At 34.4% G+C, this 27,921-nt stretch overlaps 1 protein-coding gene across 3 annotated transcripts; it reads left to right on the top strand.

Moving 5' to 3' along the window:
- Nucleotides 1–817: 817 nt before the first annotated feature.
- On the top strand, nucleotides 818–27,547 carry LOC117325312 (monocarboxylate transporter 12-like). 3 transcript variants are annotated; one of them, XM_033881438.1, is made up of 6 exons: nucleotides 818–892; nucleotides 3,498–3,600; nucleotides 9,260–9,344; nucleotides 16,019–16,112; nucleotides 25,112–26,670; nucleotides 26,974–27,547. In XM_033881438.1, exons 5-6 carry the CDS (start codon nucleotides 25,149–25,151, stop codon nucleotides 27,111–27,113), a joined length of 1,662 nt encoding a protein of 553 aa, XP_033737329.1. In that variant the 5' UTR covers nucleotides 818–892; nucleotides 3,498–3,600; nucleotides 9,260–9,344; nucleotides 16,019–16,112; nucleotides 25,112–25,148; the 3' UTR covers nucleotides 27,114–27,547. The 3 variants fall into 3 exon arrangements, with proteins under 3 accessions (XP_033737329.1, XP_033737337.1, XP_033737346.1); XM_033881446.1 differs by lacking the exons at nucleotides 818–892; nucleotides 3,498–3,600 and adding an exon at nucleotides 3,683–4,346; XM_033881455.1 differs by lacking the exons at nucleotides 818–892; nucleotides 3,498–3,600 and having other exon boundaries at nucleotides 7,045–9,344.
- The last annotated feature ends 374 nt before the right edge of the window (nucleotides 27,548–27,921 follow it).

Here is a 27,921-nt window from a genome sequence, read left to right as displayed (position 1 = left end):
TTTAATATTATAAAATATAGCAGGTAAGTTGTTTTTTTAATCTTTTTGATCTTATCATATAATATTTATTGTAAATGTATGAGTATATTATAGAATGAAACTGTTTTTATCATGATTTACGGAGATTGATTTGTTGATGCTCAAGTTATCACTGACTCAGTGTTACCGAGGTCATTTTTTGCAGATTACAGTAGATCTAGTTTGTATTGTAAAATGAAATCATCTCAGTTCAAAATAATCATTATGAATTGATGTCTTCATTACAGTAGTAAAATAAAGGTTTTGTTTTGTTGCTAGAACTAAAAATACTACCATGATAAACTGGTTTCACTTTCTATTCTCGGAACTGTGACGTCACAGCCATAACGGTCATTTTTTGGAGATTACAGTAGAGTCTAGATTCAGATAGTTTTTATTGTAAAATGGAATCATGTCAGTTCAAAATAATCATTCTGAGTTGACGTCTTCATTACAGTAGTAAAATAAAGGTTTTTGTTTTGTTGCTAGAACTAAAAATACTACCATGATAAACTGCTTTCACTTTCTATTCTCGGAACTTTCTAGAGAGTGTGACGTCACATTCATAACTGTCTGAAGTTGTACGGTGGTCATTTTCCGTAAATTACAATAGATTTAGATAGTTTTTATTGTAAAATGGAATCATGTCAGTTCAAAATAATCATTTTAAAACCATGTCTTCACAATTTTAATATTTTTAAAAGGTTAAATAGTGTCTTTTCATGTATAGAAGTCTAGTATGGATTTCCGTAGAATGTTTTCTTCAATGAATCTATTCATACATGTAGGTGGCGCTTCTTGTGACGTCACATTTAGAACATCTTCATACCAGCGTTCCATTGCTGTCCTGGATTCCAGAGGTGACGGGTGTGTGGTAAGTATTTAGAATAAATTTTTGTTATTTTTTCTTTTTTTTTTCATTAAAAATTAGGATATATTCAATTAATAATGTAACATATTAGTAAATATATTGTATCTTAAAAGGATCGTGTGGGAGTAAATGCCAAGCTTACAAAACGTCCATAAATGTTGTCCAGCAGAAGTGAAGGCCATGCTTACAAAAAGTCCATAAATGTTGTCCAGCAGAAGTGAAGGCCAACCTCACAAAAAGCCCATAAATGTTGTCCAGCAGAAGTAAAGGCCAAGTTCACAAAAAGTCCATAAATGGTGTCCAGCAGAAGTGACAGAGAAAAATAATGGACATTGGAATATCATGATAATAGGAAATTTGAATTTATTGTGAAGAATTGAAGAATTTAAAAGACATTTTTTTATTCGACCAGAAAAAAAACCCAAAACACCCACAGTAACTGTATTTGCATCGCTTTCAAACAAGTTAAAACACTATTGACTTAACAAGAATCAGACAGATTATGGAAACCAGTATAGTACGCATCTAATCATACGTATGGAAAATATCTGGTTATTATTATTTTAAGAAAGTATGTTTCAATATCAAAATGCGACAAATGAAGGCAAAATTCGAAGAATATATTGAGAAAACCAATGATAATAGCAATGATAAGGGAAACCGGAAATAAAGGCGCATCATATAGAAAGGCATTGTCAATGATGCCAAGCACAGACAAAAATATGTTGAAACTAGATGAATTGGAAGCAAAAGTCAAAAATATGTATAGATGACTTTTTTATCTAAACCTAATACATGTGTACCTATGTAACTCGGAACCCAAGAAGTTAATGTTTTGAGTGTTTTCGCTGCAGTATTCATTTTTATTAAAAAAAAATATGAGCACACATTACTACATAAAACTAAAACTGAAGAAATGACAATGGCAACAATTTATTTTTATATGCCGCCTTTTCAAATCACAACACATCACAGCAATATACCTGTCTCAAAGCACTTAACAAATCACTCCGTGGATATCGAGCCTTCAGCTACAAGCCATCGTCTCTCTCATCTTCGTGGCGATCATGCATCAGGAGCTACCATTCGGCAGTTACGGCTTGCTAACGACATTTCCAGCACTGCCCAATCACATACTTGTCTAAAGCCGATATGTCTAGAACACAACGAAGATTAGTACATATACCTTATTCAAGGATAAAACAGATCAAGTGCCAATGGCGGACTCGAACTGACGACCCTTCGGGCACACAAACCATCGTTCATCCGAGAAAGCCTTGGAAAACCACAATTGGAGCTGAATATAAATAAAAAGCAAGATTTCCGAAATAGTGAAAACGGAGTTCTGAAGGTTGAAGCATTCAACAATGAACAGAAGTTTCGAACAAACATTCATAAAAGAATTTTGGAAAATGACAGATATTCTAATGACTTAAATTGTACGACCAAGATGGTAGTAGATTTGGATTGATTTCTCCGATAGTTTTTTTATTTATAGAAGACTATGATATGAACTCTATTGTATATCGGATAGCACTTGTGATAAGTAACCGGAAGACTATGATATGAACTCTATTGTATATCGGATAGCACTTGTGATAAGTAACCGGAAGCAGCAATTACAACATGGAAAATGCAATTCCAAATGGAATACCTCAATGATTCACTTCTCGCGTCTCTGTCAACGATCAATCAACACAACATGGCCGACGGTGATGTTATATGACGACATAAGTTCGAGAACAAAAATTAGACGGACAATACCGATGAAAACATTCAAGAGAATCGCTACAAATTGTTAAAGTAGTCGGACTGAAAACGTAATCAATGTGTCTACAAAATATGAGGAGATAACCCCAATACTTTAAGACAAAGTCCAAATGGTAAACATTGCAATAGAGAACGACAACAGCTTGTGTTTCTAAAAGGAGACCGTGTTTATTTTGGGATGAAAAGCACTATAGGCTGGCTTTAAGTAGAAAAATAAGCTAGGCCATATTGTGGTTACAGCTTATACAAATCTGTACTTAGAAAAGATAGAAAACATCATTTATTAACCCACTGAAGAGTATGAGAGTGTAATTATGATCTTAATACTGTAGTCTCTGCTCTATTTTTAGGATGTTAATGTAGTGGAAATACAGTTCGAGGTCTTTCAAGCGTGCGATTTGTGTTTATGGTAAAATGAATACATACACGAATTTGTCGCTGAAAAGTGGAAAGATGTTACGGTGAAGTTAGATACAACGGTGTCTTTGTCCATAAATACTATATTATAGGGATGCAGTTAACTAAATCATATCAAAACTGAAAGACGCTAAAAACCATAAACTCACTTGATTAGCATATAGCCAGGTATATAAATATGGACAGGAATGTCGTGAACAAAGCTGTCATGCGTTACAACCACTCTAACCCGGATACCGTTGTTAGATCCTATTTATATTACACAGCTGCCGTTCACACTTTTTGTACCTTAGAGTAGCCAGATCTACTTCGTTAATAATTCAGGCCGCGTAGATCTTATTTATAAGTCTGGAATCTATCCTTTTTGACACCATATATAACGGCAATAATCGACACGGAATCTATCCTTTTGAACATCCAGAAATAACGGCAATAATCGACACGGAGTCTACCCTTTTGGACATCCAGAAAAAACAGCAATGATCGAAACGGAAGCTATCCTTTTGGACACCCAAAGGACTATAGTAAGTTGTAATTATAACTACCTTTGACAACTGACAGATCTTATACGTTTTATTGAAACAGTGACTTCTTTTAACCATATTATTCTACCCTTGCAGCAAGTACATGTAATAGGAATCTTTGTTTGGTCTCAAGTTGGCAGATGCCTATCATTTATACGTATATTGATATAGTGAAAGTATTTATCAGTATAATAATAAGAATGATGTAGAAACGCCGTGTGTTATTGATTCACGTCCATGTGTTGCCAATACAAGTCTTATTTCCGAGCCTTGTTTCCGGTAGTATTATAACTTATCATTTATCTGATCTATACAGTACTCTTAAATATTTTCTATTGTTAGAATAACCAATGCGTCAAACAAAGACAATACACTGTTAGATGTTGCTACTTCATTACAGGAATCTCACTGTTTATGGGTTTAAACCAACGCAAATAATTATAAATATTGATTGTTATGTACATACAATATATGTTGTTGTTATGTAGCACCTCTGAATGATGGACTCATGTGTATGCTTTTGAAATCAGCACAAAAAGGCGCCTGTGAGATAAACTCTCCAATTTGATTTTACAAACGGTAACCTAGCTACGAGGTCAGTCCGCACTGCGCTCGTGTGTCAAACGGCCGTCTGAGGAGCTGCACACATACAGAGGCTAAACTGAATAGCTACTGAATAGTTACTCGCCATAAGCAGAAATCTTTCTGACGTTGGATGTACCGCTTTCTGATAATATTCACATCAGGTTTGTACGCACTCGATCACCATCGGATGTACGTTTGTGACGACTCATTGGACCATGCTGTGTTACTGTATATATCGATAGGTATATGGATTAAGAGAAGTTTCGTTTGTAAATATGCGTTCGTTGAACCGCTATACAGCATGGGCGTCAGTGAAAAAACACCTACAGTATGCGTTCAGAAACACTCGTAGCATTAGCATGATTACTGACCTGGAATTGTTATTTATATTTTTGTTCGACGATCTAAATATTCTAGTGGAATACTGGGTTTTTAATGTACATATGTGTATTTACTGATGTATAGCTTTGATGTGATAGTCTGTGGATGTAGATCGGTATATACATTGTTGATGTATATATACATTATTATGTACATCAGTGTATATACATAAGTGTTGTACACCTTTGTATGTACACCTGTGTATATACATAATTGTTATACACCTGTGTATATACATTATTAATGTACACTTGTGTATATACATATTTTGTATATTTGTGTATATACAGTATTAATGTTGATCTGTGTATATACATAATTGTTGTGCACCTGTGTATATACATAATTGTTATACGACTTTGTATATACATTACTATTGTACACCTGTGTATATACACATTATTGTTGTACACGTGTATTTACATTATTAATGTATATCAGTGTATATACATTATTGCTGTAGATATGTATATATACATCATTGTTGTACACCTGTGTACTGTATATACATAATTGTTGTACACCTTTGTATATACATTACTATTGTACACCTGTGTATATACACATTATTGTTGTACACGTGTATATACATTATTAATGTATATCAGTGTATATACATTATTGCTGTAGATATGTATATATACATCATTGTTGTATACCTGTGTACTGTATATACATTATTGTTGTAGATCTGTGTATATACATTATTGTTGTACACCTGTGTATATACATTATTAATGTTGATCTGTGTATATGCATAATTAATGTACACCTGTGTATATACATTATTAATGTATATCAGTGTGTATACATTATTGTAGATCTGTGAATATACATTATTGTAGATATGTGTATATACATTATTGTAGTTCTGTGTATATACATTATTGTAGATCTGTGTATACATATTATTACTGGATATCTGTGTATATACATTATTGATGTAGATCTGTGTGTATACACTATTGATGTACATCAATGTATATACACTATTGATGTACATCAGTGTATATACATTATTCATGTAGTTTTAGTATATGCATTATTGATGTAGATCTGTATATATACATTATTCATGTACATCAGTGTATATACATTATTGATGTACATCAGTGTATATACATTATTCATGTACGTTTTAGTATATGCATTATTGATGTAGATCTGTATGTATAGATTATTGATGTACATCAGTGTATATACATTATTGATGTTCATCAGGGTAAATACATTATTTATGTATGTTTTTGTATATATACATTATTGATGTACATCAGCGTATATACATTATCTATGTATACTCTCTATACAGATGCATTGATTACATCTGTATATATAGACATTATATTGCTGTAAATATGTGTATAAACCTTGATGATTTGCATCTGTGTATAGATGTATATCTGTGTTTATTATATACTTTGTACTAGATACTGCATTTCCGCCCTGTGGAATACGCCAAATTCACGTGACCCATATTAGACCGCTGGTCGGAAAATGCATATCTCGTGGGTGTTCGGTTAGACGACCGTGTTGAAATCGTCCGAGGTGTTCCGATTTATTACACAGCAGACGACCACTTCCTTTGTAAACACCAGTCCGAATGTCAGAGGAGGAATTGTGTTGAATTCGTTAGCGGACAGGATTATGGAGCTTGATTTCCTTATATACAAGAAGAACCAGAGTTAATCCACAAGTGCAAGACAAACAGGTAGATTCCAATGATGGTGTCAGATCTGAGGAACTTCTCTACTGGATTAAAGACGAGGAAAAAGACATTGATGAACTAGATCCAAACAGGACAGATACATTGTTGTTGTTTTATTAAAATTTTGAATCGCGTTTTCAGTATTAAATTATATGATAATCAGAATAAAACATAATAAAATCAATATCACATGCCATAACAGCCCGGCTAGGCCCTAGATCTAATATTGGACGAGGCTAATATGGCATGTGATATGGATGCAATATTCACTATATAATTATATCGATGTATAGTCGTTTTCATAACCCGTTAAGCATATATATAATATATTCTGCATTTCTTACTAGAATGTCCGTGTTTATATCTAAAATAATGGATGGTGTTGTTAATGCTATATAAGTACTACCTTATGGACAATTTTCAGAATTAAGCAATGAAGATCAATGTAGTTTTTTACTTGGTGATCGCTCAAATGTATATTTATCAGATTTAGAATGGGAAGCACTGTTATCAAATATGTCTAGATATATCAATGTAATGTTGTACGAGATGGAACTTTATCATAATTAGCTTAATATATATATCATATTAATATAAAATTCTTATCATAAGTTTCAATTATTGTATAAGACAACAATATATTTGTTTTTGTTTTTTTATAAGTAGCCTATTGTATTGCACAATTATAATGCAGGAATATATCGTAAGATATCTATTTTCCTAAATATATATGTATGAATCGATATCTATATTACCATATTCAATATTAAGTCAGATAACATTATATAAAATGAAAACTGTTTGACAGATTTTAAGAGGAAATCAAGAATGTCTGTCTGTCTGTCTGTATTGATGTATATCTACATTTGTATGCATGCATTGATTGTCATGTGTAAAGGCATATCGATGTCATCTTTATGTAATGATGTACAGCTGTAGGTATGTACATATTGGTGTCCTCTGTATATGTACAGCTGTTGATATGCACACATTGGTGTCTTAGTATCTAATGATGTACAGCTGTAGGTATGTACATATTGGTGTCCTCTGTATATGTACAGCTGTAGATATGTACACATTGGTGTCTTAGTATCTAATGATGTACAGCTGTAGGTATGTACATATTGGTGTCCTCTGTATATGTACAGCTGTTGATATGTACACATTGGTGTCTTAGTATCTAATGATGTACAGCTGTAGGTATGTACATATTGGTGTCCTCTGTATCTGATGATGTACATCTGTAGGTATGTACATATTGGTGTCCTCTGTATATGTACAGCCGTTGATATGCACACATTGGTGTCTTAGTATCTTATGATGTACAGCTGTTGATATGCACACATTGGTGTCTTAGTATCTTATGATGTACAGCTGTAGATATGTACATATTGGTGTCCTCTGTATCTGATGATGTACAGCTGTAGGTATGTACATATTGGTGTCCTCTGATGATGTACAGCTGTAGGTATGTACATATTAGTGTCCTCTGTATCTTATGATGTACAGCTGTTGATATGTACATATTGGTGTCTCTGTATCTGATGATGTACAGCTGTTGATATGTACATATTGGTGTTCTCTGTATCTGATGATGTACAGCTGTAAGTATGTACATATTGGTGTCCTCTGTATCTGATGATGTACAGCTGTAGGTATGTACATATTGGTGTCCTCTGTATCTGATGATGTACATCTGTGGGTATGTACATATTGGTGTCCGCTGTATATGTACAGCTGTAGGTATGTACATATTGGTGTCTGTATCTAATGATGTACAGCTGTAGGTATGTACATATTGGTGTCTCTGTATCTGATGATGTACAGCTGTGGGTATGTACATATTGGTGTCCGCTGTATATGTACAGCTGTAGATATGTACATATTGGTGTCCTCTGTATCTAATGATGTACAGCTGTAGGTATGTACATATTGGTGTCCTCTGTATCTAATGATGTACATCTGTAGGTATGTACATATTGGTGTCCTCTGTATCTAATGATGTACATCTGTGGGTATGTACATATTGGTGTCCTCTGTATCTAATGATGTACATCAGTGGGTATGTACATATTGGTGTCCTCTGTATCTGATGATGTACATCTGTAGGTATGTACATATTGGTGTCCTCTGTATCTAATGATGTACATCTATAGGTATGTACATATTGGTGGCCTCTGTATCTGATGATGTACATCTGCAGATATGTATATATTGGTGTCTCCAGTATCTGATGATGTACAGCTGTAGGTATGAACATATTGGTATCAATGTCAAGGGTTTGTTGCTTATGAATGAATAAACATGATTATCAATTAGTTAAATCATTAATATTTTAAGCACTATTTTGAGTTTGAATTCGAAATTGTTTTCTAGTAAACGTGGCGTTAAAAAGTTTTTCAATCAATACTGGATTATCAATAATCTATATCTATATCTGTCCAATAGTTTAAGCATTACCTTGTATTGTATCTTAAAGCAGGGATGAATCATTAAAATGAAGAAACTCTTGTCATTGTATAGTTCAAGTTTGTATATTGATAAGGCCCCAAAAGGGGTAAGTTGGTTTAAAGCAGGTTAAAGTATTGGTGTGGATATACTATAGACACAAAACCAGGTTTTTTATTGATTGAGATCCAACGAAAGGGCTTTCATGGACTTCGTTATTTATTGCTTTATTCAATCATTTACATCTTTTGATGTCCATTGTTATTCATACGGAAAATGTCGTCAATAAGCGAGCTATGTTGTTCTCACAAAGCTTGTAATTTATGCTATATATGGGAGTATGCTGATTTGCCATTCTCTATTACACGTCTGTGTATTGGCGATCTTTTTTCATTTTTATTTGTTTGTTTGTTATTGCTTCTCTTTCCATTGACGTACGCTAACCATTTATTGGCCCTTAACACATTATGCCGTGTTGATGAGATCCTAAGAATACAATAATTACCTTATACTTTTTTTCTTACACCTTCACTGCAGATAAATGAAAGATGTTCAAACACCAGCAAAGATGATGACAGACGTACGATGGGTTTGCATTCGTGCAATTGAGTGGGCGATATGGGTAATGTATAAATTTCAACTTCTGATGCAAGGATTGTAATAGAGAGCCAAAAGTGAATAGAACGTTTAAATATTCGTATGGTTATACATGTAGTTTCATTGAACATACTTATTGTGTTGCAAATCTGCTATTCGAAGTTTTGAAGATTTTAGCGAAATTGCTTCTTGATCTGTTTATATAATATATTTTTTCCCCAATGGTATTAACATCTTCATCCTTCTAAGCAAACGAAAATCTGTTTTGTTTTTGATATAGTAAAAACTACTTTATCTGCTGGAAAACGATTGTTTGCGTTTATTGCGATGAAACATTAATTTCATGTTGCCTTTAAGGTCAATGGTATGTAAATAAATTGGGTATGTAAGCTTCTGTGGTCTTTAAACAAAAATAACATACGATCAAAAAAAGAAGACTTTTATTTATATGATAAAGACATTTCTGAATTTTAGATGTAACAATATACATTACAAACTCTTCCCGCATCACATGACTTGACGCGTTCTGTATATTTGTATACTGAGAGATATCCATATCAGTTTTAGTGGGTACAATAGGACTCCAACACACCATGAGATTATATTCCTTCGTTTGTGAATATGAGGTCAGTTTTTGTCGAGTTATTTGTGGTAGGTTCCTTAACCAGCTGATTAAAACCACATGGATTCAAGAAGGCTGATAGCTGCCGATACCTCACAGGATCTTTGTCGAAGTCTCGAATCAAGACAAATTTGTCCAGAGAAGCATCATTGGAAGTTTGTCTATTAATGACTCATTTAGATTGGTCCATGTCGCTTTTTACAGGTCAATAAATGAATAGATAAACGGTTCTTTATCAATTTTTCTCTCATACCACTCAAACTTATGTCATCACCTATAACGTAAGAGGAAAATAGGGTTTCCTTCCCTTTGTTGTCTGATAGCCCTGCATTTTGTGCTGGAAGCACATTATTAAAAACATTTTTGTAGTTGTTCTTCTGCTACAGCTACACATTCGAAAATTGTTTATTTATGCTCAGCTGCTTGTTTCTTACACCATAAGTCAACTGCCAGCTTGTTCATTAGTCAATAACAACTTAACACATTCATATAGATGTTTATATTCAACTCTTTTTGGTTCTGTTTGTTCTTCGAATAATATAAATTGATCTTCATAACTTTGGCACTTTGCAAACTTTCTATTCTCCGTGCTAAAAAACAACATTCATCTTTCTCTAAAATGGGTTTCACAACCTGCTTTGATTTTGTAGCTAACTTTACACTTTTCTTTTTGAGTGTCCTGAACAATGTGCCATCTTATAGCATAATATGTGGTGCATCAATTTCATTATCAAATGACTTTGTTGGGTCATCATCCTCATTTCGTTCATGCTACTCTCAGGCAACTCTGCTGGAGTAACATTTTGCTTGGTCTACTTTTTTCACAAGATCATAATTTGTACAAAAGTCAGCTAAACACAGATTTATGATTCTGCGTTTACAGATGTACTTTGATACAAACAAGTCTTTCACATTTCATTGAGTTGAAAAGCTTGAAAACAAAAAGGTATGGGGAAAAAACTGTTGAACATGGTAGTCGAAATACCTGGCTACAGTAAATGCATATGATTTTATGTCTTTTCTTTGTTAACCAAATAATAGATTCAATATATTTATTTATTTGGCACTATCCGGCTTTGCAAAAGAGGTTACAAATGAGTTTCTGCACCAGACAGACTTATAAACCATGCAAGAATGCCATGTTGTCTCAGCATTGCAAAAATGTCCTTTTCTGCATTTTTCCAATACGGCGGATATCCACGTAGTGTTCTAAAAATTCATCATTTGTTCTACATTTCGTTTGTCTATCATATCATTTGCTGTGTATGTTTCATCCTTACCTTGCCTTTTACTTTCAGATAAATGTATCTTGGATTTGTACTTCCCTTGCTTTGGAAAATAAGTTGGTAATTGTTCCACGGTCACTTCGTCGTCTCAATTCATCAGATTTACAAATATCTGATCCTTAACCGATACATCGCGCTCGAAATTACAAGGTCTATTTCATCATAACATATTAAATGTTCTTAAACATGATCTGAACAAATACTATTTGGTTTGTTTTTGTTTAACGTCCTTTTAACATCCAGGGTCATTTAAGGACGTGCCCAGTTTTGGAGGTGGATGAAAGCCGGTGTACCCGGAGAAAAACCACCGGCCTACGGTCAGTCCTGCCCCACGTAGGTTTCGAAGTCGCAATCCAGGGGGGGTGGGGTGGGGGTGGGGGGGGGGGGGGGGGGGGGGGGGGGGCAATACTAATGGGTGTATTTCACTCACTTGGTGCAACAGATACACCGTGTTGCCCTTCACTTTCTGTTAACATAGACAACATGATAGTGTCCACGACACCATTTGGTTGGCACTCCTCTTCTGTCCATTCATCAGAATGTCCACTCCTCTTCTGTCCACTCATCAGAATGTCCACTCCTCTTCTGTCCACTCATCAGAATGTCCACTCCTCTTCTGTCCACTCCTCTTCTGTCCACTCCTCTTCTGTCCACTCCTCTTCTGTCCACTCATCAGAATGTCCACTCCTCTTCTGTACACTCCTCTTTTGTCCACTCCTCTTCTGCCCACTCATCAGAATGTCCACTCTTCTGTCCACTCATCAGAATGTCAACTCATCAGAATGTCCATCCTGGTCTTCCTCTGTTATCTGTTTAGTCTTATTATCTGCTAGATCAGTTATTCACATTTCCCTCGGCCACAACAGTTTCAGTTTTATCATTATTGTTCCAAGGATCTTCTGAAAAGCTCACTATGGAGGTGGTGAATTCTCTTGTATTGTTATAAAACACCCCATATAGTTTCTTGAATGTTCCTCGTGTAACATATCGTTTGAAAAGCGACTTTTGCATCAGGCACCAGGTTGCACCAGCATGTTGATGCCTAATGTTTTCATAATGTGACGCCGTTTATATCTTAGCCGTCATTTTAACTTCACTGGTATTTATTTGCTTCATTTCATTTTCTTGGCAACAGTTGGCATTTTGACCAATGACATGTTACCGGTCTACAATTCCAGCATGGCCCTGCTTTAGGCCTGAACTCATCAGGGATAATTCGCTTTATGAATCGTGGGTTGTATATACAGTGTATACATTTATTTCCGGTCGAATGTGAGCGAGTATAACGTTCATTTAGGGATTCCTCACGCATGTGTTACTAAAAGTCATTTGACCATGCGTAGACTTTCATATATTTTAATTGCTTATTACGCATATATAAAGCAGTGAGTAAAATGGGTAATAGGGTGAAAAGGCAGTATGAACATGTAATGAATTTATTCTTAATACTCTTTGAATTTTATTGTTGAATATGTAACCCGCTATATTATTGTTTGAGGTCTCTGTAGTAACTAAAATGTTTAACAAAATATTTAAATTGTGTTTCACAAATCTGTATTGTAATATCAGATATGGTTACTTTAGAATAAGACTCCGAATAAATAGATCATCTACTGTGGACACCAATCTTAGAATTCCCATTGTTTGTTTGAGTCTCTGTTGTAGCGCGTGACACCGTACCGCGTGACAAAATAAAAGAGTTAATTCACCGTCAGCACCTGTGTTACACTACTGATAAAGACAGCCTGCACGTTTACAGTTTAACAAATTAGATTATATGTCGCGTGTCATGATGATCGATCATTGTAATATACTGGTGGCAGTAATAATATATTCGCCGATACGTAACCATTTATCAATTTATGCGACGATCTACAGGCCTTTAAATCCCTATTATGGTGCAATGTCACAGAAGTAACATGATGAACTTTTAGTATGTATCATGGCAAACCGTAGGACTTGCTGTTGACATGTAATTTGTTAATAGCTGTTTGTAAATTTCAACAAAACGTAAGAAAATGCATGTTTCAGGGGGACATAATTAACTCATTTGCATCCCATATATTACACAAACTTGCCATGTCGTTTTGCTCACAAGTGTCTAAAGCACAAAATAGGAGCATTGGTTTGACCAGCTTTGACGTTATTATATGTATAAACGCTGTTTTTATTTTGACCTTGAATTGCAAATGAAGGTCCTGAATGATATCACACAAATACGGCATATAGGGAGGTATTTAAAACATCAAAAATGCTCTTATTAGACAATATAAAGTATTCTTGAAGTGGCAAGAAGACTACTTTCATGAAAAAATGTTCAGCCGTTGAGTTTGGGGTAAAATATGCCTATTTCTGAAAAAAGGCTGCAAACTCACCAGTTTAACAAATTGACTTTAAAATGTTCTTACTATGATGAGATGTCTTAAATGTATGATATAGGAGTATTGTTATTAACTAAAATGCCCCCCTTTAAGCCATATTTGTGTAAAATTATTCACAGCCGCCATTTGCATTCCAAGGTCAAAACAAAATAAGTGTTTATACGGACATACAGTAAAATCCGGTCAAACAAATGCTCCTACCCTGTGCTATAGGCACTTGTGAACATAACAGCTTGGCTATTTTTCAGGTTTGGTCATTTGCGTGACTTAGAATTATTTCATGCTACATCTTACCACAAAGTTACTCTATAGAAGAAACTGGTAGCATCTATAGCAATTTATTGGTGATTGTAAGAAGCTACATGTCCAAACAAACATTTTGGTATATTACATGACATTTTTTGTGCAAATCTTTAGGTATTTATTCGTGTTTGAAATTCAACATTATTCTACTATATAGATGACCCTTAAACAGTTCAGTGGCGAGATTGATTTATAAAAAAAAATCATTTGCAATGTTATTGAGTTTACCGGCGAGTATCAGTTCACGAATCATCCTTATAATAATACAGACTGGCCATGGCGATACGCAGTTTAAACCACAAATCATTAAGGGATTTATGTCATATATGTACAAACTTTAAACCACCAGGCAAAACGTGATGAGTATGATAGAGTTATCTCCCTTAACATACTTCGAGCAAAGTGTAAGTATAAAGACTGGTAAGCATGGGACAGTTCTCCTTCAACCTATTTTACACAAACACTGAGCTTCCAAATTGTGACATGTGAACGATACATAAAGGTACCAGCCAAACGTGTTATGTATAAAATACTGTCTCTCTCAACATCGTTTACACAGGTACGAAACTGTCACGCAAATTGTGGTAGGCCCATGTATGAATTACCATATTTTATACAAATACAGTATACACAATCGGGACAAAAAATGGATGATTTAATCAGCGCTGTAGTGAAAACTTGTTCTACAATTTAACTGTTTACCATATCTATGCGATTCGGGCACGCACAACGACAAGAATGGTGTAAATGACAAAGTACATAAGATAACATCTGTAATCTACATATATTCATATATCTAATGATATCTAATGATATACAGAGTTCAGTAGTTATCAACTAGTTACCAATGTAATCAATCGCCTAAGTTAACTTGCGCCGTAAATCAAACTTACCGGCAGTAAGTGTTGTTCATCTGTGCTTATTCCATCCAATCAAAATGATTGGATGGAAACTCGCTTACATTTAAGGCTCACGGCTCAATACAAGAAGAAAAGTATCACTTTTATCTATAAATGAGAAATGTCGAGCGTATTAATTCGTGTAACTTTGCAGTAAATCAAACAACAGATAGATACACGTATTAACTTTTTGGCATGGTGAAATGATGATGGTGATGTCTGCTACTGTTAGGCTGTCCAGTTAGTATTGCCATTACAATAGATACTGCTGTTTGTGTCTAGTTTCTACAACTGTCAGGCTGTCCAGTTAGTATTGACTTTACAAAAGATACAGCTGTTTGTGACTGTCAGGCTGTCCAGTTAGTAATGACATTACAATAGATACGGTTGTTTGTGCCTAGTTTCTATTACTGTTAGGTTGTCCAGTTAGTAATGACATTACAATAGATACGGTTGTTTGTGCCTAGTTTCTATTACTGTTAGGTTGTCCAGTTAGTAATGACATTATAATAGATACTGCTGTTTGTGCCTAGTTTCTACTACTGTTAGGCTGTCTTTATCACGTACTCCCTTGGCACATAAACAAACGTTGCATTCCATTAAATGTACAAGTGGTCTGTCTGCACGTTGTCCGGGATCGTACAAAACATAGTTAACACCACCTTTAAATATGAATTTGGTAATGGATTTTTATGTCCTGAATAATGAATACATCATACAGCTATACGGTTCCCCCCGGACACGTCAGTGATGCTACCGGCCAAAACTCTGGAAATCTAGAAGTAAGGAAAATGGACCATATCCATATTAAAATATAGTAGTTCCATAGCGTTGACACTATAGTTGTAGTACTTTTGGATAATTGTGAAAGAATCCAAATAATAAGTATGGACATCTGTCACATTAATGCATGATAAAAATCGGGGTTAAATCCACCAGCAGAGCTACACCCATTAATGTAAGACCGTACATAGGGCATACACATGAAAAACATATTTAAATATTTATGGAAAAAAAATGTTATGGGATATAATGATTATAGAAACTCGGACAGTTATTTGCGGATCATTTGCGGACAGTTATTTGCGGACAGTTATTTGCCATATAATGTCATAGAAATGCATTTGTTATATTTTGTTTGCTTGATTTACAGCAATGATGCCACAAGTGTCCCAGACAGTAAAACGTGTGGTATGTTTACTTTGCAGGTCACCACGATAACATGAGGACACTAAGATAAAGTAGTCGCCATTACTTATAATGTCACCGGGAGGAATACTGTAACGTATTGTAGTATATAAGGTCAGTATGCAAGGGTTGACTTCAGGGTAGCATCATCTTTAGGACAAGTTTGTCCTTTATAGACAATATAGACAATTATTATATATTAGCGCCACGTAGAAATATTTTTGTATCCAAACTTCACCGACACGAACTGGATCTATTTTTAGACCATAGCTCGTGATATATTATTACTTGAGAACACTACTCTTTAGTGACTTCCCAGTACAGGATACTACAGACATACACGTATGAAGAATAACCTACACACTATTGTAAACATAACACGTGTTCCTAGTACACAGGATTTTATAATGGCACCTTTTTGTATATACCCGTTACTGGCCTTAATGATAATTAGGTCAAACACGTGGTTTAAGGATAAGTGCTTTGTTATGTTTGAATATATATATATATGATAACAAAAAAAAAACCCAAGACTTTGGCGCTAGGCCCTTCTGCCCTCTCAGGCTTCTTCAGTCGGACTGAAGAAGCCTGAAGAAGCCTGAAGAAGCTTGAGAGGACAGAAAAGCCAAGCGGCAAAGTCTTGTTTTTTGTTGTTTCTTATAAATTAACCTTCGCAAGGACGGATTCCTTTTTCTTATATATATATATATATAAGAACAAACGTCACTCTTGTAAACAGTCAATACAATCTAACAATCTATCATGTTGTATATATTCAATGGCTAGTGACAATAGTTTGATTAACGGCTAGTAACAATTTATCGAGGTGTATATTTGGCTAGTGACACTATATCAAGGTGTATACTTGTTTAAACGGCTAGTGACACTATATCAAGGTGTACACTTGTTTAAACGACTAGTGACACTATATCAAAGTGTATACTTGTTTAAACGGCTAGTGACACTATATCAAGGTGTATACTTGTTTAAACGGCTAGTGACACTATATCAAGGTGTATACTTGTGTTAACGGCTAGTGACACTATATCAAGGTGTATACTTGTGTAAACGGCTGGTGACACTATATCAAATTGTTTACTTTTTTTTTTTAATTTTTAATTTTTCAAAATTTTTATATGTATAAAATACACATCATTTTTTTTTTCTTTCTTTTCCCACACACGCTTAATATTCTATTGGTTTTTTCCAAATTATACTTTTTGATACAAGATAATCAATGAATATCAATAAAAGATATCCAATCATTCTTACACTAATTTTTAATTACTATTTAGAAATCGCCATTTGATATATATTTTTCTCTGTATAGTTACAATATATGCACATGGTAGGCTTATTCTTAAAAATACTTGAAAATAATCAGTCAAAATTCCAAATCTAAATTTTATGATTGTTGAGTATGTTTTAAGCTCGTTAGAACCCAAGCACAGTGAGAGAAAAGAAAGATAGAACAAGAAATGTAAGGAAATAGAAAAAGAAGAAAGTTCACATTTAGAAAGAGAAAGCAAGAGAGAGGGAAAGGGAAGGGTCAGACTTAAACACTAAAAACATGATCATTTAAACCACTGTAAACACATAATTTCATATTACCACAATGTATGAGATAAAGGTCTGTATAAGATCAAAATTATTAATATTACGACAAGTATACCTAGTCTAATTATAGGTTAAGAAAGGTCAAGTTCTACCAAATTTTGCCATTTATTCCACTCAAAAGTAAATTTATTAAAAACTTTCTCTCCTTTGCCCACAGCAATAAACTTCTGCACATTATAGTAATCTTTAACATGGTTAATTAGTGATGAGACTATTAGAGACTTGTGCAAACACCTGGCTTTATATATATAATGCTTAATGAAAAGAATTATCTCGTTGTCAATTCTATTATAGATTCCATTGTGCTGGAAAGCACCAAAAAGAATCATTTCTTATTTAATGAAAATGGAATAGAAACTGCTAATAAAATGTTTTCAAAATTTGCTAAAAAATTCTGGACTTCATTACACTCCCAAAAAATATGTGAAATTGTCTCCCTTTCCAAATTACAAAAAACACAAAATGGATTATTTGTAAGTCCAATTTTATATAAATATGAATTAGTAGCTAGAATATGATGATTTATCCTAAACTGCAGCCATTGTAATTTTGTGTTTTCTGTAACTCTGAATGCAATTAGATAAATTTTTTCCCAAGCCTTCTGATTGTAGTCAAAAGTATTTCCCCATTTGTTTTGTGCAGTTATAGATGCACTATTTGTATTAAGCATATTATAAAAATCTTGAGAACCTTTGACTTTCTTCAACACAATGTCAAGACATAAAGGAATGAAGGGATACATACTAGCATCTCCTGACCATGTGAACCTTTTCAGATAATTCTTGATACTAGCTATTAGACCATAATAATCGAGGTAATTGGTAATTGTGCCATGTAAAGTGGTGAATTCATTGAAAGTTAAAAAAGTACAATCATTTTTGTTTTTCAGTAAGTCATTGATTACCATAACTCCTTTATTAAACCATCTCTGATAAAAAACAACTTCATTGCCAACAGTAATATTTGAATTATACCACAAAGGAAATTTTACCCAAAGATTCACCTTTATGTCTTAGTACATGTAAATCTTCCTTGCACCTTAATTTGTACCAAGAATGAAACACATCCTTCCAAAATATATTTTTACAAGAACTTATGATATGATTTAAATAGTCATTACCTGTGTTAGCTAAAATATGTACATTAACATAAGAATTCAAAATGTTTAACCACTTTCCTTCAGCTCTGAAAATTCTTCGAATCCAGCTTATCTTGAGTGACTCGATAAATGAATTTAGATTTATCATTTTAAGTCCACCTTCTATATAATTACGAACAATAACATCTCGCTTAATCTTATCAGTTTTCCCATTCCATAAAAAATAAAAAAAATAAAAAGGAATTAAGTTGTTTAATAAAGGTTTCACTGGGATTGGGTAATGCAATAAAAAGATGATTCATTTGGGATACTAACAGAGATTTAATTATACTTATTCTGCCAATAGGTGTTAACAACCGTTTGCTCCAAGTCTTAAGAAGAGTTTTGATCTTAACTAACTTTTTATCGAAGTTCGTCTTGGGCATTTTGTGGAGATCTACATGAAAATCAATTCCTAAAAGTGAAAAATTGCTTACCCCCCATCTAAGATTTCTATCTGGTAAGAGAATGTCACTACTGAACTTTTTGCTGCCAATCCAGACCACCTCAGTTTTACTAGCATTTACTTTCAGCCCTGATATTTTAGCATATATATCTAATTCTATGAGTGATTCTTTTAAGGATTTTTCAGAGCCATCTAAGATTAAAGAAGTGTCGTCGGCGTACTGCGAGTTAAGAATAGGACAGCCGTCAACATTTATACTACTAATATTTTTATTATTTCTGAGGCGTATTGCTAACACTTCAGCACATAAGATGAAGATATATGGGGCGATTGGGTCACCTTGGCGGCAACCGCGGTTAATACTGAAAAAAGGAGACAAATTACCCCCCTGGTTTATGGCAGAACTACAATTACAATGTAAAACTTTAATCCAATTTCGTATATCATTTCCAAATCTAAAATATCTGAGAACTTCATCTATAAATTTCCATGCGACCGAATCAAAGGCTTTTTCAAAATCAATCATAAGTAGCATTCCAGGGATGTTATTTTCTTCTGTATACTGCATAATGTCATAAACCAGGCGAGTATTTTCTCCTACATAGCGACCGGATAAAAAACCTGTCTGGTCTGAACTAATAATCTTTTGTAAATTCAATTTCAATCTATCAGCTATTGAACCAGATGCAATTTTGTATACAATATTTAAAAGAGAAATAGGACGCCAATTTTTAATAAAATACTTTGATTTGTTAGCTTTTGGTATGCAGGTAATAATTCCTTGACGCTGAGTGACTGACAACTGACCATTTACATAACCATAATTTATAGCCCTTACTACAAAAATTCCAATTTGTTTCCAAAAACATTTAGAAAATTCTGAAGTGAAACCGTCTGAGCTTGGGCTCTTATTTTTTTTCATGTTTTTTAGAGTTCTGGATGCTTCTGCAAGAGTTAACTGACCTTCTGAACTGGCTGCATCTTCAGCACTTAATTTTGGTACATTAAAATCATCTAAAAATTCATCTAAATAAACATCTTCAACATCAGTATCAAGTGTATATAACTCTGCATAAACATTTTTAACCTCTTTTAAAATATTTTCCTGATTTGTAATTGTTTCCCCGCTTTCCAGCTGTAACTTTGGAATAATTTTAGACACAAAATGTCGGTTTTCTAAATTAAAAAAGTAATTAGTAGGCTTTTCTCCTTGGTCAATCCATAAGGCCTTAGCTGGAATTATACTACCTTTTAACCTATAAGACCTTAACTTTTCTAATTCTTTTTTTTCTCTCCTCTAATAATATTAAATTAGGATTACTTTCATTTTCTAAAGAATGTATTTCAGCTTGTAAGTTTTTTTCTCTTTCACCCTTTTGTTTCTTTTTGAAGGAGGAGTATGAAATGGTCCTACCTCTAATCTCCATTAAAAGAACTTCTAAAAATAGTTGGTCATCTATTACAAAGTGTAACTCTGAATCAGGTATATTGTCTAAGTTTTTAAAGTTATATATAGGAAGGCAATATTGTAGCTTTACAGTTTTGATAAGGTCTTTAATTATATTGAGATATTCTAAATCATGTAGTAATGAACTGTTAAATTTCCAAAGACCTTTACCTCTTTTAAACTAATTGAATCTTAGTATAATTTTTGGAAACGAGTGGTCTGATCTGTAACCTGGATCTATACCTGATTCACTTACACTTGGTATTAAATTACCAGAAACTAGAAAAAAGTCAAGCCTAGCTTGCTTTAAGGGGTTACTTCTACGCCATGTAAACCTAGAAATATCAGCATGTTGTTCCCTATAAATATCTGCAAGATCTAAATTCTCGATCATTTCTAATAATCTAGCCCTTGCCTTTGGATTGTTTACATTTTTAGCCCACCATCATCAGATGGTGGGCTGTTCAAATCGCCCTGCGTCCGTGGTCCGTCGTCCGTCCGTCCGTCCGTCCGTCCGTCCGTCCGTCCCTCCGTCCGTAAACAATTCTTGTTATCGCTATTTCTCAGAAAGTACTGAATGGATCTTTCTCAAATTTCATATGTAGGTTCCCCTTGGTGCCTAGTTATGCATATTGCGTTTTGAGACCAATCGGAAAACAAAATGGCCGACAGGCAGCCATCTTGGATTTTGACAATTGAAGTTTGTTATCGCTATTTCTGAGAAAGTATTGAAGGGATCTTTCTCAAATTTCATATGAAGGTTTCCCTTGGTGCCTAGTTATGCATATTGCGTTTTGAGACCAATCGGATAACAACATGGCCGACAGGCAGCCATCTTGGATTTTGACAATTGAAATTTGTTATCGCTATTTCTGAGAAAGTACTGAAGGGATCTTTCTCAAATTTCATATGTAGGTTCCCCTTGGTGCCTAGTTATGCATATTGCGATTTGAGACCAATCGGAAAACAACATGGCCAACAGGCAGCCATCTTGGAATTTTGACAATTGAAGTTTGTTATCACTATTTCTGAGAAAGTACTGAATGGATCTTTCTCAAATTTCATATGTAGGTTTCCCTTGGTGCCTAGTTATGCATATTGCGTTTTGAGACCAATCCGAAAACAACATGGCCGACAGGCAGCCATCTTGGATTTTGACAATTGAAGTTTGTTATCGCTATTTCTGAGAATGTACTGAAGGGATCTTTCTCAAATTGCATATGTAAGTTTCTCTTGGTGCCTAGTTATGCATATTGTGTTTTGAGACCAATCTGAAAACAACATGGCCGACAGGTAGCCATCTTGGAATTTGACAATTTAAGTTTGTTATCACTATTTCTGAGAAATTACTGAATGGATCTTTCTGAAATTTCATATGTAGGTTTCCCTTGGTGCCTAGTTATGCATATTGTGTTTTGAGATCAATTGGAAAACAATATGGCCGACAGACCGCCATCTTGGATTTTGACAATTTAAGTTTGTTCTCACTATTTCTGAGAAAGTACTGAATGGATCTTTCTGAAATTTCATATGTAGGTTTCCCTTGGTGCCTAGTTATGCATATTGCGTTTTGAGACCAATCAGAAAACAACATGGCCGACAGGCAGCCATCTTGGATTTTGACAATTGAAGTTTGTTATCGCTATTTCTGAGAAAGTACTGAATGGATCTTTCTCAAATTTCATATGGAGGTTCCCCGTTATGCTAATTGCATTTTGAGATCAATTGGAAAACAATATGGCCGACAGACCGCCATCTTGGATTTTGACAATTGAAGTTTGTTATCTCTATTTCTCAAAGTACTGAATGGATCTTTCTCAAATTTCATAAGTAGGTTCCCCTTGGTCCCTTGTATTGCAGTTTTGGACCAGTCTGTCCTGAAAACAACCTGACAACAAACAGCCATTATCGTTAAATCTCAAATTTCTTATATAGCTAGGATTCCCTTGTTTGAAAAGTACTGGAGGGATGTCTCAATTTGCACAGATTAGTAAAATGAAGGGAAAAGTAGAGAAAAGATCAATCTGACATGGAACCTATGAAGATCATTCAATGGTGGGCGCCAAGATCCCTCTGGGATCTCTTGTTATAATTTTTATCACAATCTAACTTGGGATCTAACACTAAATTAAAATCACCACATATAATATAGCTGTCATTATTGAACTCGTAAATAGTTTGTTCTATTTTTTCATAAAAAGAAGGATTATCAGTATTAGGGCCATATATTGTAATTAAAGTCATCCTTTTTACTGCAATTTCTATATCCAAGGCAAGGAAATTCCCTGTTAAGTCATTCTTTTCCTTTATCAATTTAAATTCAAAATTATTATTGATGAGAACTGTAACCCCTCTAGCGTTAGATTTAAAAGAGTTTAAAAAACACTGGTAGCCCCATTCATTTTGTATGATAATTTCCTGTTCTTTTGTAAAATGGGTGTCTTGAAGACAGTAAATGTGATAATTTTTCTCCTTTAAATACATAAATAAATCCTTTCGCTTACCCCTGTCTTGTAGACCTTGACAGTTGGCAGACAATATTTTAATCCCTTCCATTACAATTTAAGAAATTAAAATACTGAGTACCTGTACAGTAAGAGTGAAGCCACTGAATACATTGGAACTTAATAGTTATTAAAATATTTGTAAATGAATTCAAGATAAGATTAATTCTACAAGTAGGAATTAATAAATGGTAACACCTACATGTATACTGTAGTAGAGGTTCAGACTGTCAGAACTTCAGACGCCTGTGAGTAGACATACATGTACTCGGTGTTTCCAAAGCTAGAAGCAACTACTTGGTAAATAAATACTTGTGGAATAAATATAATTCATTCATGCATCACATACGAGATGCAATGTCCAGTATATTTTTGTACAGCGCGGAAACTCTGCCATATATGTACCTGTACTGTATACTACATACATGTGTAACTACTATAGCTGATGCTGAATGCTGCTTTTTCCCTTTTCTTTGTTGGGATAGGAAAGTAGAAGTGTGTATGTTTAATGACCTTGTTTATTCATGTACTTTTGTCTTTATATGTTTTGATGTCTACCGTCTTCTGTCTGTCCTCCTTTTCTAATCTTTCCCTTTCTTTGCCTTTCTTTAGGGTCAGACATATTCAGTGTTCTATTAAATCAAATTGTATACTTGTTTAAACGGCTAGTGACACTATATCAAATTGTATACTTGTTTAAACGGCTAGTGATACTATATCAAGGTATATACTTGTGTAAACGGCTGGTGACACTATATCAAATTGTATACTTGTGTAAACGGTTGGTGACACTGTATCAAATTGTATACTTGTTTAAACGGCTAGTGACACTATATCAAATTGTATACTTGTTTAAACGGCTAGTGACACTATATCAAATTGTATACTTGTTTAAACGGCTGGTGACACTATATCAAATTGTATACTTGTTTAAACGGCTAGTGACACTATATCAAATTGTATACTTGTTTAAACGGCTAGTGACACTATATCAAATTGTATACTTGTTTAAACGGCTAATGACACTGTATCAAGGTATCAATGTCCAATAAAATATCCAGATTTTCTCTAAATGTCGTTGAAATCCACCTCTGTGTGTAAACACCGTAAAATTACTTATTTATCACGTAATTAAATAAAAACTCAAAGAATGCATCATTCAGATTAAGATCTTCTACGAGATAAGGTGCTGAAACCTATTATGTATATTATAGTTGTGTTAACGGTCAGTGTAATCTAAAAATGTATCTGTCAATATGGTCCGACAATATAATATCAATAAATCGTTGTGTAAACTCTTAATATCATCTTCTGATAAGATTATCTGACAATATAATATCAATAGATATAAATCTGTCTGTCAGTTACAGTAAAGGCCACGTATTTGTGGACATGTATATGATGTTTTAAATTGAGACAAAACTTCTAAATTCAAATTAGTTTTAATATACAATGCCATTAAATCCTTACAAGACACAAATCAAATACGTTTTAACATACAATAATCATATACAATGTTTATACAACGCTCTATAAATTAAAACACATACACAAAAGATGTTCTTGAGTTACACAAGTATGCTTAAATATATGTACATGATAAATCTACACAATATAATTGTCATGTACGTCGTTGATATTCATGTGGGTAACATAGTATTTACAAGACGGTTACTTTAAAAGGCTGCCGATATTATGTAGTGCTGGCGAGTTTTACTCCATTCTTTCATGTAAGGATTGTTTTTTTGTAACACTAGTAATCATAGAATACAGTATAGACTTTCGGAAAGTTGGCGTGTATTCACAAATGAGGTCGTCATATGACGAAAGTTAGTAATAAATAATACTAGCAACGCATGTGTCAATTATAAAAATGCGTTATTTCAGAGATATACATCACAGACAAGAATATGGTATTGTGCATGTTTGGAATGTGTAAGGGAGCGAATTTCAACTTGTACGTTATCTAAATGGCCGAGTACATTTTAAATTACATTTCAGAAGGCTGATGTCCAAATGATGAGAACATCTTACAACTATGGTTCAATCCGATTCTGACTCGAAGTTTGATGATAGAATGCTTCATAACCATGAGAAAGCAGAAGTATCAGACGACAAGATGGATGGCACTATCAAGCCACCTGACGGAGGGTGGGGCTGGTTTGTTGTGCTTGGTGCTTTCATTATCAATGTGATTACCGATGGCTGTTCTTACTCGTTTGGAGTTTTATTTACAAATCTTATAGAGTACTTTCACGAAAGCAGGAGTAAAACTGCGTGGATTGGTTCTGTCTTCTGTGCAGTGCCTCTGCTCTGTGGCCCTTTAGCAAGTTTTGTGACTAACAAAATTGGCTATAGAAAAGCAACAATACTTGGAGGTGTAATAACAACTACTGGCTTTGTTTGTAGTTGCTTCGTTAATTCGATAGAATCTCTCTGCATAACATATGGCGCAATAGCTGGTCTCGGTATATCTCTGCCATATCTCAATTCTATCGTCGTCGTGGCGGAATACTTCGAGGACAAACGTGCACTTGTAACGGGACTTTCAGAGTGTGGCGCGGGCATAGGAACTTTGCTGTTTGCTCCTATATTGGAACGTCTGATATCCGAGTATGGATGGAGAGGAGCTGTTCTCATTATGGGTGGAGTAGCAGGAAACATCGTTGTGTGTGGAGCACTCTTTAGACCCTTACGTGTTAAAATTGTAGATAAGGACGATTCAGGTACATTACCAAATAGCGAGGAACCATTTATTGCAGAACAGTCCCCGGTTCATTACTCAAACAGTACTCCAACTGAGTGCAAGGCTTTAAGTCCGACTAGAAAAGACATCACAGAGAGTAATGACCGGGTTTCAGACACCACTTCAAATAGTTCATATGAACGAGAGTCTTCAAATGATAGAAATATGTTCAGAACAAGTCAACTTTCAATAAAACTTTTAAATATACCCGATCATCCATCACTGCTTGGAGGTAGCATTGCATCCCTACCACAAATGATACGTGCATCCAAGAGTTGCCCTGATGTCAGAAATAACATCCGATTAAAGTACCAGAAGGAGTCAAAGGCTACCTGTCCTAAATCTTTTGTCGACATCAGTGTTCTAGGAAACCTTGCTTTTCTTGTATTTGCGTTTTCTAATTTCATTTTATATTTCTGGTATGACGTTCCATACGTATTTACGGTGGACAGAGCCAAGGAGATGGGTATTAACGAACGAGATGCGTCGTTAATGGTGGCAATCATAGGCACTCTTCATACTATAGGCAATGTGCTGTATGGCTACCTCGGCGATAGGGACTGGATCAACAGAGCTTACTTATACTGTATATCGATGATTCTTTGTGGTGCTACTTTGTCTTTTGTTCCTTTGTTTACAACATTTATACCGTCGACCATTCTTGCCGGCATGTTCGGGTTACTGTCTGCTGCCGCAGAGGCACTGTGCTCAGTTATTATCGTAGATATACTTGGTATAGACAAGCTAACAGATGCATTTGGAATCATGATGTTTCTACAGGGAACAGCAAATCTTATTGGACCACCTTTTGCAGGTAAAATTCCAATTTGTTGCGTTGTATTACAATATAGAAGACACAGGAAAAGCGTAGAATACCGTTGTTTATCTGCGGGTGCTCCGATAGACCAGCGGTTGAATGTCAGTATCTTTATAAATTAAGTGTGGTTACTTTACATTTTAATTAGAGCAGTATTTAAACTGTCATTCTTGACGATCAGTGTTATTGGTATAAGCATATTGACACGTTTATTTAAATTTTACTGTTTTTAGCTGTGGTTATCAGTACTACAATATTATTACAAATTTACTGATTTTGTTTTATTTAATATGTTGACAGGGTGGTTGTACGATGTGTACGGGACCTATGACAGGACATTCTGGTCGGCTGGAGTCTGTATCATAATCGCTGGTTGTGTGTTTGTTGTTGTTCCTCTATGGAGAGGCTGCAGGAAGTCGAAATTTTCCTTATTTTTCTAAACAGAACTCGATGATAGTAAAGTAATATATATATTTATAAGTGGTCGTTAAGGTTTATATAATGGTTTAGCCTTCAGCTGTGAATAACTCAATCGAAGACTAATTGTTTTATGTTAAACAGATTTCGCAGAAGGAGACTGCACAATATTTGCGAATCTGCCGAAAGAAATGAAAAGTGTTTTCTCCTTATTTACTTTTAACAAAGTATGTTGATAATAACAAGCATGTTATGGAAACTACAAAATTGGATTTAAGATGTATGGGACCACCACTGTTTGTATGAAAATAATATGTGCAATACAAGGACAGAGTTATGATAGTACTGGTAATATAACGCAATAATATATGTGACATAGATATAAATAAATTATAAAGGGTTATGTTGAAGTTATATACTTACACGTTGATTATAGTAAAACTATGGCTGTATTGGATAATATTTTGTTATTACCTATTTAGTCCCAAATCGATGTTATATTGCGTCCGTATAAACCCTCGTTTTATGCTGGTCAACAGTGTGCACTTATGATCAGCGAGGTTCTATTCGGACGGAATTAACCACCCAAATCGAATAATATGCTTAGTTTTCTTGATTTAAACTAAGAAGTCAATAACATATTTTGTCTTTTCGGTCGACTGCGTTACGATTTGGGTGGTTAGTTGCACTATTACTAACAAAATGGCGGGTCAATAGTGTGAAATTTTAACCATCAAAGTTCATGTTCACAGTAATTAAATAACCGGTCAAAGAACGGAAGCAAAGCGAAAACGAAGAGTAGCATATGTAAAGCGTATAAAAGCAACATAT

Source organism: Pecten maximus, chromosome 1 (genome assembly GCF_902652985.1).
Source record: "Pecten maximus chromosome 1, xPecMax1.1, whole genome shotgun sequence".
Lineage (NCBI taxonomy): Eukaryota > Metazoa > Mollusca > Bivalvia > Pectinida > Pectinidae > Pecten > Pecten maximus.
This window is presented reverse-complemented; position numbering and strand designations above follow the sequence as displayed.